Source organism: Camelus dromedarius, chromosome 32, assembly GCF_036321535.1.
Source record: "Camelus dromedarius isolate mCamDro1 chromosome 32, mCamDro1.pat, whole genome shotgun sequence".
Lineage (NCBI taxonomy): Eukaryota > Metazoa > Chordata > Mammalia > Artiodactyla > Camelidae > Camelus > Camelus dromedarius.
In genome coordinates this window covers 23,768,730-23,782,513 of record NC_087467.1, presented here as the reverse complement: position 1 = coordinate 23,782,513, position 13,784 = coordinate 23,768,730, and the positions used below count along the sequence as shown (strand labels likewise).

The 13,784-nt window shown below is 49.8% G+C and overlaps 1 protein-coding gene across 1 annotated transcript; it reads left to right on the top strand.

Moving 5' to 3' along the window:
* The first annotated feature begins 3,493 nt into the window (after positions 1-3,493).
* Positions 3,494-4,552, top strand: MC2R (melanocortin 2 receptor). The gene has a single exon (XM_010977012.3). It carries the CDS (start codon positions 3,494-3,496, stop codon positions 4,385-4,387), a length of 894 nt encoding a protein of 297 aa, XP_010975314.1. The 3' UTR covers positions 4,388-4,552.
* Positions 4,553-13,784: the final 9,232 nt, after the last annotated feature.

The window sequence follows — 13,784 nt, the reverse complement described above, 5'->3', positions numbered from 1 at the left end:
AATTTCTGTCCCCTGAAACACGCACGGGTGCTGCCTGAGTTAACGCAGCATCTACACCAAAGGAGCTCAGAGAGGAAGCGTGAGGGGCTGGCAGAGGCTGGGGTCCTGACCCACGGAGATCACCAGAGGCAGGATCACAGAATACTCGTGGGTGCTGACTGCCCAGCACACTGCAGGCCCAGAAAGGAGCTGAAGGTGCTCCCACACTGTGTCTTGGAGTAAAGGGCCAGACACGAAAGCAGGCGGGAGAGCAGCAGAGCGCTGTGCGCTGGTCAGAGCCGGGCACGGGCCGCGGGGCTCACCACCCTAAGGGCACGTTCACCAGAACTCCGTGGTGCACCGAGGTCAGCCAGCAGAGGGCATCGGGAGGTGTTAATGGCATGAGTTTCTTCCTTCTGTCATTTAGCGTCTTCTGTGAACAGGCCCTAAGCAGGAACAGCAGGGCATAGCACAGCAGGGCTCTGAGAAGTGCCCTGAGTCGGGAAGAGACGCACACGTTCGGGTTTTGCTGCAGTTTGGGTTGCGGTACGGGCAATGTGTCTGGTTACTGCCAGATGTTGCTACCCCAGGGAATCTGGGGCAGGGACGTGGTGTGGCAGCTGGGGTGCTCCAATGCACACGCACCCAGCGCAAGGCCCTGGCAGTTACCTGACCTTCCAGGTGGGTACCTCCATTTTCAGATGGGACATCACAGCGCCTCCTCACGGGGTTATTAGAGAATTAAAAGAGTCAGCGTGTGCAGTGCAGTGCACCGGAAGCGCTCCCGCCAGGAATGCGGTTACACAGCCTGCAGACCCCACCTGCCAGGCAGGTCGCAGTTCCTGAACCCGAGGTAACACTCAGTGGCCTGCTGACCATGGCCTAGGGGCATCACTCCACTTCTACACAAAGCCCGTATGGACGGGCTTGTGGCCACTCACCAGAAGGCACATTGTCTGAAGCTGGGTCTCAGAACCACCTCATCCTAAGCAGCGCCACCATTTCTCTCAACGCTTCTTTTTGTCTTTATCAATCATACCATCAAACGCAGGATTGAAAATACCAAATCTGACCACACCTGGCGGACCTGGGTGTCGGACAGAAGTCCCCCTGGGTGGTACACGCTGGGCCCAGGCCCTCCTCCCTGCACTTGCCCATGTCGTCCAGGGAAACAGAACACAGACACACACACAGAGACCTGTCACAAGGAATCCCTGAGATGCACCGGACCTGCGGTCAGCGAGGCAGAGTGTGGGGAGCCAAGGGTGCAGTTCAGTCTGAGTGCCAGCAGCCTGGAGACTCAGGGAGTCCAGGGCAGGAGGGGGCCAGAGGCAGGAGGGGGCCAGAGGCAGGAGGGGGCCAGAGGCAGGAGGGGGCCAGAGCAGGAGGGGGCCAGAGCAGGAGGGGGCCAGAGGCAGGAGGGGGCCAGAGCAGGAGGGGGCCAGAGGCAGGAGGGGGCCAGAGCAGGAGGGGGCCAGAGCAGGAGGGGGCCAGAGGCAGGAGGGGGCCAGAGGCAGGAGGGGGCCAGAGCAGGAGGGGGCCAGAGGCAGGAGGGGGCCAGAGGCAGGAGGGGGCCAGAGCAGGAGGGGGCCAGAGGCAGGAGGGGGCCAGAGCAGGAGGGGGCCAGAGCAGGAGGGGGCCAGAGGCAGGAGGGGGCCAGAGCAGGAGGGGGCCAGAGGCAGGAGGGGGCCAGAGCAGGAGGGGGCCAGAGGCAGGAGGGGGCCAGAGCAGGAGGGGGCCAGAGGCAGGAGGGGGCCAGAGGCAGGAGGGGGCCAGAGGCAGGAGGGGGCCAGAGCAGGAGGGGGCCAGAGGCAGGAGGGGGCCAGAGGCAGGAGGGGGCCAGAGCAGGAGGGGGCCAGAGGCAGGAGGGGGCCAGAGCAGGAGGGGGCCAGAGGCAGGAGGGGGCCAGAGCAGGAGGGGGCCAGAGCAGGAGGGGGCCAGAGGCAGGAGGGGGCCAGAGCAGGAGGGGGCCAGAGGCAGGAGGGGGCCAGAGCAGGAGGGGGCCAGAGGCAGGAGGGGGCCAGAGCAGGAGGGGGCCAGAGCAGGAGGGGGCCAGAGGCAGGAGGGGGCCAGAGGCAGGAGGGGGCCAGAGCAGGAGGGGCCTCACTCACAGGGCCACTTGCTCCATTCAGGCCCTGAGCCTGCTTGCCCTGGGGAGGATGACCTGCTTTACGCTGCCCTGCCGGCTGATGCAAACGCTAATCTCATCAACACCCTCAGACACACCCAGGTCTGACCAAATACCTGGCACCAGGCCCAGTCAGCCGGCACAGAGCACACCATCACAGGCCCATGCTCCCCAGCAGGTATGAACGTTGCCACCACCCACACTCTCCTGGGCCTCAGCAGGTAGGACCACAGTGACCAGTCATCCCAGTTACCTGGCAGTGGGGGGTGCCTGGCTGCAGGACACCTCAGTCAGCCCCGGGGGACCCATCAGCAGCTATACCTGCCACCCCACTCCCTTCCCAAATGCCTCCCTGCATAACTCAGCAACTTCCACCTTAAACCTTGAACTCTGATCCTAGCCCCTTGGAAGGAAATTAGTTCCTTTCCAGGACAACTTCAGTGTAAGACCAAGTGCTGTGCTGAGGGCCTGGGGCCCTTGGGAAAAGCTCCTCCAGCCCAGACACCCTCCCCTAGGGCCGCCTTGGGGGGTAGCCGGCCTCCCGCGCACTTTGGCCGGGGACTGAGCTCCACCTCCCGAGGGGAACAGTATAAAGCACGTGTGCTCGCACCGTGAAGACCGACAGCAGCAAAAGCAGATGGGATGGATTTCAGACCCCTGGAAACTGAATCAGGAAAACCCACGTGCACACCAGACACAGACCCTCACAGTCAGGAGCTGTGACCCTCTTCTGCTTGCGGAAACCACACCCTCTCCTGCCACAATTCAACTCCAACCAGGGACACCTTGAGAATCCTAGAAGTCTCCAGAAATACTGCTCCTGTGAGTTCTGCCTTTGAAACAGAAGTAAAAACACATATTGCACAGTCAACTATGGGAAGGGCACCTCAACGCCTGTGCCTTTTCCACAGGCTGTAGGGTCAGGCAGTGACCCAGAAAGATAGGCCGTGCCAGGGAAGGACCTAAGCGTCCCATCAAACCTCCGAGTGGAGGACCGTGGCCATGTGCGTCTCTCCCTGCTCTGACCCACCTCGCGTGCAGCTGGGTTCGTGAGAAGGGTTAGGAGGGAAAGGGGAGAGACAGAGGTAGTCTTTATCCCTGGGCTCAAAGCCCCACGAAAGGTGTTTTCAGGGAGCAGTTAAGACGAAGGTGCAGTAAACTGCTCACGTCAACGTCACACTGTTATGCTATAACCTCGGTGCTAGCGTGACTTGCTTTTATCCTGTGGTCTGTTTTGCAACTGAAATTTCTACCTACACTTGTTTAGGTGGCCGTGTGGTTTCTGCCGCGGATCTTCAGCAAGAACGGCAACCAGAAGAAGATTCTGAGGAACCAACCAGGCTTTCTGTCCGGTCCCGGCAACACCCGCCTTCACCGTGAGCAATAATGCAGCAGGCCGTCCATCTGTCCGGCAGCGCCAATGACACAGCAGGAAATCGTTCCGACTGTCCTCACGTGGTTCTGCCAGAAGAGCTATTTTTCACCATATCTGTCATCGGGGTCTTGGAGAATCTGATGGTCCTCCTGGCTGTGATCCGGAATAAGAACCTTCAGTCACCCACGTACCTCTTCATCTGCAGCCTGGCCATGTCTGACATGCTGGGCAGCTTGTACAAAGTCCTGGAAAACGTCCTGATTGTGCTCAGAAACAGGGGGCACCTCGAGCCTCGGGGCCGCTTCGAGACCACAGCGGATGATGTGGTCGACTCCCTGTTCGTCCTCTCCCTGCTGGGCTCCATCTGCAGCCTGTGTGTGATCGCAGCAGACCGCTACCTCACCATCTTCCACGCCCTGCAGTACCCCCGCATCGTGACCCTGCGCCGTGCCGCCTTGGTCCTGGCGGTCATCTGGGCCTGCTGCACAGCCAGCGGCATCGCCATCGTGGCCTTCTTCCACCACGTGCCCACGGTGATCGCCTTCACGGCGCTGTTTCCTCTGATGCTGGCCGTCACCCTGTGCCTCTATGTGCACATGTTCCTGCTGGCCCGCTCCCACGCCAGGAGGACCACCACCCTCCCCAGGGCCAACATGAGAGGGGCCCTCACACTGACCGTCCTGCTTGGGGTCTTCATCGTCTGCTGGGCCCCCTTTGTCCTGCACGTCCTCCTGGTGACGTTCTGCCCTGCCGACCCCTACTGTGCCTGCTACATGTCCCTCTTCCAGGTGAACGGCATGCTAATCATGTGCAACGCCGTCATCGACCCCTTCATATACGCCTTCCGGAGCCCGGAGCTCAGGGACGCGTTCAAGAAGATGATTTTCTGCAGCAGGAGCCAGTAGCACGACGGCTCCTGATTTAGGAGCCGTGGGGAAAGTACTGTCAAGGGCCGGCCAGCGTGTCCTTTCCCTCCCTGAACACGCCAGGGGCACCCGCTGGCTGTGCTCCTAACAGATCGGCCCACCAGGGCGGCCTGCTGTGGGCACGACCTCTATAGCCAGAGAGAGAGAACGATTACTAAAGAGGAGGGCAGAGCACACTACGCATGGGAGAGCGCGGGGCCACGGAGCACCTTGCTCTCCTGTAGAGTTCTAGCAAGCCTGTCACTGGGGCGGCCGTTCCGAAGTGCCGGGACGCACGCTACAGGGTCTTCGCAAGCCGTAAGGGCCAGTCAGCTGCTGCAGGGCAAGCAAGCACCGGTCACATTATTCAGAGGAAAGAAAAGGCCAATGGTCTCTTTCAGTTAAAGTTTGTACAAGTTTATCTGTTCCTAACGACTAAAGAAGAAGCAAACTCTGACCGTCAGTCCTTGCTGAGTTGGCAGGTAACTCACAGGGATGAGCGGTGGGGAGGGAGGAGGCCAGGTCTGTGGCAGCGCGCGGAGCTGCCCTGACCCACCACCCGCCGTGAGAGGTGGCCCTCAGAGAGAGAAGTCAGCCACAGACAGGACCGCCGGTTGTGATGGGCTGGGTACTAGGTGTGTGTGTCGGGGGGGGAGGGTTAGTGCATCAGGAAACTCACGGGGAGACAGCTGCAGACGAGACGCACAGGGTGCCTCCTGGCCCCCTTCTGGCCTGCCTGCACTGATGGACGGACGGACCACGTTTCCTCCTCCTCCTCCTGCTTCTCTGGCTTTTCACCTTTGAGCCTCCAGCACAAAGGTGAAAAGAAGCAAAGACTGTGGGACCCTCATGCTTTTCTTAACTTTAACAGAAATGCCTTTTCCAAGTTCACCAATGGTTATTTCCTGAAAATTACCTTTCATCAAACTGAAAATACTCTTTTCCTGCCTAGTCTCCTAACAGCGTCTTTAACATCAGTCAGTGTTGAATTTGACTCAGTGCTTTTCCAGCACCTACTGGATCATCGGGTTTTCCTCCTCTAATTTATGAGTGTGGTACATCACAGTGACAGGCCTTTTATGTTGGGCTTTCTTTGCAAACTTCAAATAAAGATTGACATGTATTATATCAAATATTTGTCATATTTATAAAGCTAAACTATGTTTTTTGACAAAATGCTTATTTTGAATCATAATTTTACATATTTGAAATTATCTATAATGATATATTTCATGAATGACCTTTAGTGAATTTTAAGAGAAACAGGAACTGTACCAAAAAGTAATAATTCAAGATATGTAGGCCCATAAATATTCCCTTTAAAATAAAGGAAAAGAAATTCTACAGGGAATAATTAGTTGGCTACTCATTTACATCTGTTTAGTGATTTTCTAAAATCTGTTGTGTGCAGATCCGTATTTGCTACACACGCAACAGTTTGTAGCTAGAAATGTTCACATTCCAGGTGCCACTCCCCTGCTGACGTTACAATATAATCGTTAAAGAAACAACAAGCAACTGTTACTTCTTTTGCCAACATGGTTGTGTATTTAAGATCTGTTATTTGCAAAGTGTCTGAGGAAATAATCCAGCTGCTCCCCTTTGCGACCCTGTGTACACGCTTCTTTACCAACATAAGTGCAGTTCGTATTGATGTCCTAGGTCAGACTTTGACCATGTCCCCCAGAACTCTGCCAAAACAGGCAGGAGGACCCACAAAGAAGACGTGCACCCAAAGAACAGCGAGTGTCTCTTGCTTCCTTTAGGTTATTAACCAATGTACCTAATTTAATTCTTGAGGAAGTGTCATGTCAGTAGAAGCCATGCACTTTCAATCTGTTAAAATTCTCCATTTTATCCGCCGTACTATATCCTTTTCCATTTTCTACAGGCTCTAGCAGTCTGGAGTTTACTGAACGAGACTGCAACATCACATAGATTTAACCGGGGCCTCCCAGCCCTTGCCAAGGAGTCTAAAACTTCTCTCCTGCTCCCTTATGACAGCCTGCCTCTGTGATGACATCCAACCAAGGAGACTTGGGACACAGTGAAAATTGTCCGAATGCCAATAAAGAAAAATGTTGATCAAATAAATTCATGATATACGTCTAGAAGTGGCAAGAACACCCTTTTACAAATAGGAGAAGTCCTGTCACGAGAGGTGGGAGAGTGATTCAGAATTCACATCTCTGAGCTCAGATTCCAGCGCCACGTGTACTATTTATGCAAACTTGGACAAGATACTTCCCCCAGTTACCTGGGGACCATATTACCCACCTCACAGAATGTTTGCGGGAAATAAAATAAGAAATAATAGCTTGGCACAGAGCTTGGAGCTCGCTAAATGCTTAATAAATGTTAGTGTCTATTGTTATTACTATTACGATGCCAGTGCTGGAGGAGAGGTGGGCAGAGCCTTCTGACCACAGTGCAGAAAACAATACTGCTTAAGTTAGTGCTTCCTCTTTGATTCAAAACAGGCCTTTTTTGCCCACCTCCCTATTCTCTTACTCTCTAGCTTTAAATATGCAAAAAATTCCAAATTAAAAAGCCACCTCTATTTATGATGACAATTGGCAAGAATTCAGGTCTAACAGTCACACTCTCGGCACCGTGACCAAACCCCTCCCACGTAAACGTGGCAGAGGGAAACGTCTAATCCTAGGAGCTCTGAGTGCTTCCCAGGAAGGTATCGGCGTCCCCCTGAGTACTCCGCGGCTCCCCTTCCCTGCAGCTCCACAGCCCAGGGCATGTTGTATGGCTTCACTGGTTTCCAACCCTAAAAGTAGTCTCAGCAGGCACATTGATTTGTGTTCAAAAATTCAGGTGCTGGAGTCAGAAAGAGCTGGGTTCTCACCTGGGGGAAATGCTCAAGCTCTGCGAAGCCCTGGCTCTCATCATGAAACCGGGTTCATGACGTCACCTGTCTACGGGTGTTTTGTGCCTGCACAGCGATCTAGTGAGGACTCGATGAGATAACGCCTTCAAAGCACTTAGCACAAAATACCACCCACGTGTTGATGAGTAGATGGTTAAATGACACCACAACGGTTATTCACTGTTATCATCTCTAACATTTCAGGTAATTAGACAGGGATCTGAGAGGTTAAGCAGCCAATTCTTAATCTTACGTTGTGACCAAATTTATTGCAGAGAACCTTCTGGAAAATCATAAGGAATACTTAAAACAAAGCCTTGGCTTCCACTTGAGGTTTGCTGGAGCAGGTTTCTAGAAACCAGTCCTCTAGCAGGTAAGTATAAACTCTGGACACAATTTTTAAATACCGCACGATCTGAAAAGTGAGCAAAAAGCAGGAAGGTTTTGGAGAGAAGTTGCCTCTGGAGAAAGGGGCAGACACAGGTGAGTCTCCAGGGACGGTAGTCTCAGTGCACTGCAGGGTGATTAAAATTCTCATGTAAAGCCCACTGCTGTTCTGCCTGAGGAACCAGGGCAACCACAGCTGCCAGAAGGTGAAAGGAGGTGTCCCAGAGGAGATAAGCCAGGAAAGAAGAGCCCCTAAATTTTGTGGATGAACACTGCCCAAGTCTGCCTAACCCCTGAAGCAGGCATGCAGAGGACAGACTCAATATAGCTTGCATACAAACAAGGCTTAAATAAATTGGCATTTGAACTGACAGCACTATAGGCGATAAAGGGTCTGCAAGTTAACCATATACTAAATAAAACAGTCAAAGTTCCTTAGAGGAATATAACAGAAATCAGAGTCTCTACAACATAATATTTACAATTTCTAGAATCAGATACAAAACTAGTCAATATGTGAACTGCAACAAGGCACCCTCACTCAAGGGAAAAAACAACCATCAGACGCCAACCCAGAGAGGACTCAGATGCTGTCAGCACCAACAAAGACATTACAACTGCTATTAGAACAGTGTTCGATGAGGTAAGGGGAAATGTATGTGCAGCGCATGAACAAAAAGATAGACAATATCACTAGGCAGACAGGCATAAAAAATCAAAATGGAAATTTCAGAAATGAAAAATACAAACTCTAAAATTAAAAATTCACCGATGGACTCAATAGTACAGTGGGGATGACAGTGGAAGAATCTGTAAACTTGAAGCTATATGAATAGAAATCATCCAGTTTAGGAAGAGAAAGAAAAAGAAAACATGGTTGCAAAAAAAATGACTATAGCTCTAGGAACATTTTATGCAATGTCCAAAGGTCTAGCACAGGCAATCCAGATACCACAAGAAGAGGAAAGAGAGAACTGGGCAAACAAACAAACAAAAAATGAATAATGGCCCCAAACTGCAAATTTGGAGAAAGTCTTCATTTTATAGATTCAAGAAGCTCAGCACAGCCAGATAAGATATGTGAAGACAACCATGTCTAGGCACCTCCCAGTCAAACTGCTGGAGAGAAACATCTTTAAAGGGAGCAATAATAGAATACATTAAACAGAGGGGAACAGGGGTTCAATAACAATACACTTACCATCAGAAACAACGGAGGCAGGAAGACACCTGAACAGCGTCCTATAATTGCTGAAAGGAAAATCTGCCAGTGCAAAATTCCACATCCAGTGAAAACATTCTGTAAGGATGAAGCAAAAAGAAAGACATTTTCAAATAAAAGAAAATTAAGGGGATTTATCCATAGCAGAACTGCACTGCAAGGATCACCAAAAGGAATTCTTCAGACTAAAGGGAAATTATACCAGATGAAGCACATCACTTCAGGAACGAAAAAAAGAGCATCTGAAATTGTAAACGTGTGAGTAAATATAAGAAACAACTTTCTCTTAATTTGTTTACAATACTGTTTAGAGGAAAACAAAACATCTTCTAGTAAGACATATATGAAAAGAATACATAGCTGAGCAGCAGCGTAAAGGACTGGGGTGGCAGGCGGACTTCCACAGTGGCGAGGCTGCTACAGTTTACATGAAATGATGCAACATTAACTCTAAGTATATTATGAGAAGCTAAGGATGTGTATTTGACCCCCAAGTCAACCACCGAAAAAGCAATGCAAAGAGAGTTGAAAAGTGAATAAATAAATCAAAATGCAATTCATTTAAAAATGCTTAATAATCCAAAAGAAGATATAAAAGGAGGAAAACAGAAAAGAACATAAATTAAAATGTTTAACTGGTAATACTGATTAAAACCACACAAATAATTATATCAAATTTTAGTGAACTAGCCACACCAATTAAAAGGCAGAGGTGATCAAGATCAATAAAAGTGAAACACAACTATATCCTGTCAGAAAGAGACTCATTAGTTTACAGACACACACATGGTAAAAGAAATGGAAGGAAAAACATGCCATGTAAACAGTAAGCACAGGCTGGAGTGGTTGAAACAGAAAAAAAAAAAAACCATAAGAAAAATATTACAAGATAATAGGCGAGATGCCATGGAAATAAATGAGTTACAGGTTTCTCATCCTAGGAAGCTAAAGTAGACGCACTTGTCCCCGTTCCTTCTGCTAAATGAATGAAAACCCCTAGATACGACGTGTAGCACAAACATATGGAGATTCTGAAAGGCGGTGAGAAAGCAGACCAGCTGGAGACCGCAGGACCCAGTGAACAGCACATCTTCCTTCTGCCTCGAAATTCCCAGACGTGAGCTGAAGGAGCCAGCAAACTGGAAGTTCCACCGGTCACAGAACCGATACATGTGGCGTGGCGCGCGCACTCACACACGCATGAAAGGCTGCTCTCCCGAGACAAAGGACCAGGAAAGGACAGGCTCGCAGGGAGGAAAATTTTAGGCAGTAACTGGTCTACTCCAGCAAAACACAACAGAAAAAAACCTGTGACCACACCAGCAAAACCAAGTGCAGAGCCAGAGATTTGATCCCTACCAGGCAATAAAGACCCTCCCTCCTCTCCCCGGCAGCGGCAGCGGTGTCAGTGGAGACCACACAGGCAGCCTGGCCTGCTCCTCAGCCAGCAGCAGTAGGGGCCCCCTCTTCCCACCTGAGTGGTGTTAGAGGACGCCTCGTGCAGACACTCACCACTGCTCAGCCGTAAGGAGGCAGCCTTCCCCACACGCTGGTACTGGTGGGTAACACATATGGGGCAGTAACAAGACACTACCCACACCTGCCAGGGCGGCATCGTCAGAAATCAAAGCTCTCACCCACACCCTCAAGCAATGAGAAGGCCCTCCCTGAGGCAGGGGAGCCAAGTGAGGGACGTGGGATTCTACCATCACCTGAAGGAATGCTGCAGTGCCCCGCCCCCCACTTCCCCTGCTGGCAGCAGTAGAGAAAGCCGGATATTCCAGCTTAAACCGTATTTAAGCCAGAAGGTTAAATAAGATCAAAATTCACATAAAATAATACCCCAAAGAGAATGATCCAGGTTTCAACCCAAATCACTTATCATACCAAGAATCAGGAAGATCTCAACTTGAATGAAAAAAGATAAACAGATGTCAAGAGGTATTAGAATTATTTGAAAAATATATTAAAGCAGCCATCATAAAAACACTTCAACAATGAATTACAAACACACTTGAAACAAATGAAAAAATTCAGCAAAAAATAAAAGATATAAAGAAGAACAAAATGAACATGTTAGAACTGAAAAGTACAATAACCAAAATCTTTAAAAACTCAGTGCATGGACCCAACAGCAGACTGAAAGGGATGGGAGAGACAGTCTGAGGACTTCAGCGCAGAACAGCAGAAATTCCCCAATCTGAACAACAGAGGAAAAGTAAATGGAAGATGAGTGGACAGAGCCCCAGGGACTCGTGGGGCCTTAGAGAGTGAACATTCATGCAGCCTAAGTGCTGGGAGAGAAGAAAGAAGACGACGCTGGGAAAGTGCTTGGAAAATAAACATGAAAAGCTCGCCAAGCGGCAAAACACACAAACCTACAAATGCAGAAAGCAGCGTGAATCCCAAATAAGACGACTCCACAGAGAAGAGAGGAAGGGGAGGGGAGGGGAGGGCCTGTAAGACACAGACAGTTTCAGACGGTGTCGCCAGTGTATAGGCCTGTGCGTCTCCGTTGTGTTTTCTGGTAAATTGAGACCTTCAGAGCAGGACTAAGAAGATCTGGATTGCATGCTTTTAATCATGATGTGATCCTTTAAGTATATTGACATTGTGACTGAAAGATTAAGACTCACATCATACAAAAAAAAAAGTTCCCATTAGGAAAAGGAACAGGCAAGACACGGGCAGGGAAAAATATTTCCAAAACCTGTCCGTGACAGGGGGTTGTCATCAGAATATATAAAGCAATTCCTCCAAGTCAACAATAAAAAGGCAAACAACTCAAATACAGGCAAAAAACTTGGACAGCTCTCAAAGGAAAACATATGAGCAGCCAATAAGCACAGGGAAAAGTGCTTGACGTCACTTATCATCAAGAAATGTGAATCATGCTCTGGTTTCTCTTCAGATCGAATAAATCTTTCGCCTTTTACTAAAAAAAAAAAGAAAGAAATGTGAATCAAAACTGAGTGAGGTACCACTACGCACCAACAACCTGTGGCTAAAATCAGAAGGCTGACAACACCAAGTGTTGGCAAGGGTTTGCAGCAACAAGGACTCTCAGACATCTCTGGAAGTGTAAACTGGAACAACCACTGTCTGAAAACTTCTGGCAGAAATTAATTCTCACAAATTAAACGCACGCCTACAACTTGACTTAGCATTTCCACTCCTGGTTATCTACCTGAGAGAAGTGAAAACGTTTGCCCCCCAAATGCCCTGTACAAGTGTGGTCACAGCAGTTTTAGTTGTAACAACCCACAATCGGAACAGCCCAGGTGCCCACAAAGAGGTGACCGGAGAAGCAAACCACACTATACTCATGTAGCGGATGCTGTGAAGTTCACGCAGCGGACACATGACGTCATAAACAGGAACCGACTACTGATGCGCCCAACAGTGGTTGAATCTCCAAGACATTGTTCTGAACAAAAGAAGCCAGGCAGACAAAGGGGACATAATCTATCGTTTTATTTACAAAAAGTTATAAAACATGCAACAGTAATTCACGGGGGAAGGAAAATCAGAATGTTGGTTGCCTCCGTCAGCTGCAGGAGAGTCTTTTCCTGGAGGGAAGCGGAGACGGCTTCCTGGGGGTGTGGATGCTCTGCGTCTTGGAAGTGTTTGGGCTGCACAGGTCTACACACTGAGTGTAAGTTTTACCTCAAAAGAAAACAAAGGATCTGTAAACAAATCCTGAACCCCAGCCTGCGACACGGTTGCTGAAGTATCTGGGGGAAGTGTACTGGCATCTTCACCCCACCCTGAAATGCACCATGCAGAGAGATAAGGGGGATTGGTGGACAGCAGCACAGTCTGAACACATCAGGGCAAAACTCCAAGGGACTAATGCTCTACTTTCCCAGCCCAAGGTCAGAGCTGCTAAGAAGGAGGAAGTAGCCCCAAAATGGAGCTACCTGTGCTAAACCCCAGGTCAGCAACCAAGACTTAGCACCTAACCTAAGTGCAGTGTCAGCCACCCACACCACCTGCACCTGGCCCCACCCCGCCTGGGGATGTAACCGTTAGCCGGTCAGCCTGGAGTTAACTGGTCAGCACCCATGAGGTGATCCATCTGACAGGCCCTTTCGCTCACCTCAGGACGCAACCTTCCCTGAAATGATGCATTATTTGCTAATAATTTCCTTTTTCTGCCCCCTTTCAGCCTTTAAAATCTTTCCTTTTCTACAGCTCAGTGGACCTCCTTTCTACTTGCTAGACAGGATGCTGCCCAGTTCATGAATCATTTAATAAAACCAATTTAAGTTTACTCATTTGAAGTTTTGTTATTTAACAGAGTGGAAGCAAGTGCACGTCAGTAGTTAGGAAGGACAAAACCAACAAAGAGACCAAAAGCCACTAGCTTAAGCCTTTGTTAAAAGCATTGCAACATGACAACAGTTCAAGGTAAGTGTCTTGTGGGGGACCAAGAAGTCTGAAGATTTTAAGGGATGGACTGAGGAAGGTTAGTCAGTTCAGTTATGTTCAAAGAATTGTTTACTGTTCAAGTTCTCGTGAGGCACGGGAAGACCAAGGTGGGGTTCATTAAGGAGCAGACAGCCCTTCTGAGGCTGCCATCTACCCACTGACCATTGACTGGTCAGTTTGGGGTTGAGCAAGAGGGGATGGGAGAAGCGGCTGGAACTGAGACCCTGCTGAGGTCCGCATCTCTCACACCAGCACAGTGCAGCTGAGCTCAACTCTTCTCTTAAAGGCCTGTTTTCTACACTTCAAAAATGCAACTGAATTAAACAATGACGGGCTAAACTTCAGACTCTGAAAACAGACAAATGCATAGGTTGCAGACGTAGCAGCCAACGCAACCACATCGTGGAGGTTCTGGGAACCAGGGCGTCTGCTCTCTAATCTGACCTAAGCATAACTAAGTACTTCCCCGCATTCCCGAC

Coding starts and splice junctions, on each gene's coding strand:
- MC2R (XM_010977012.3), top strand. CDS start 3,494: ATGCAGCAGGCCGTCCATCTGTCCGGCAGCGCCAATGACACAGCAGGA.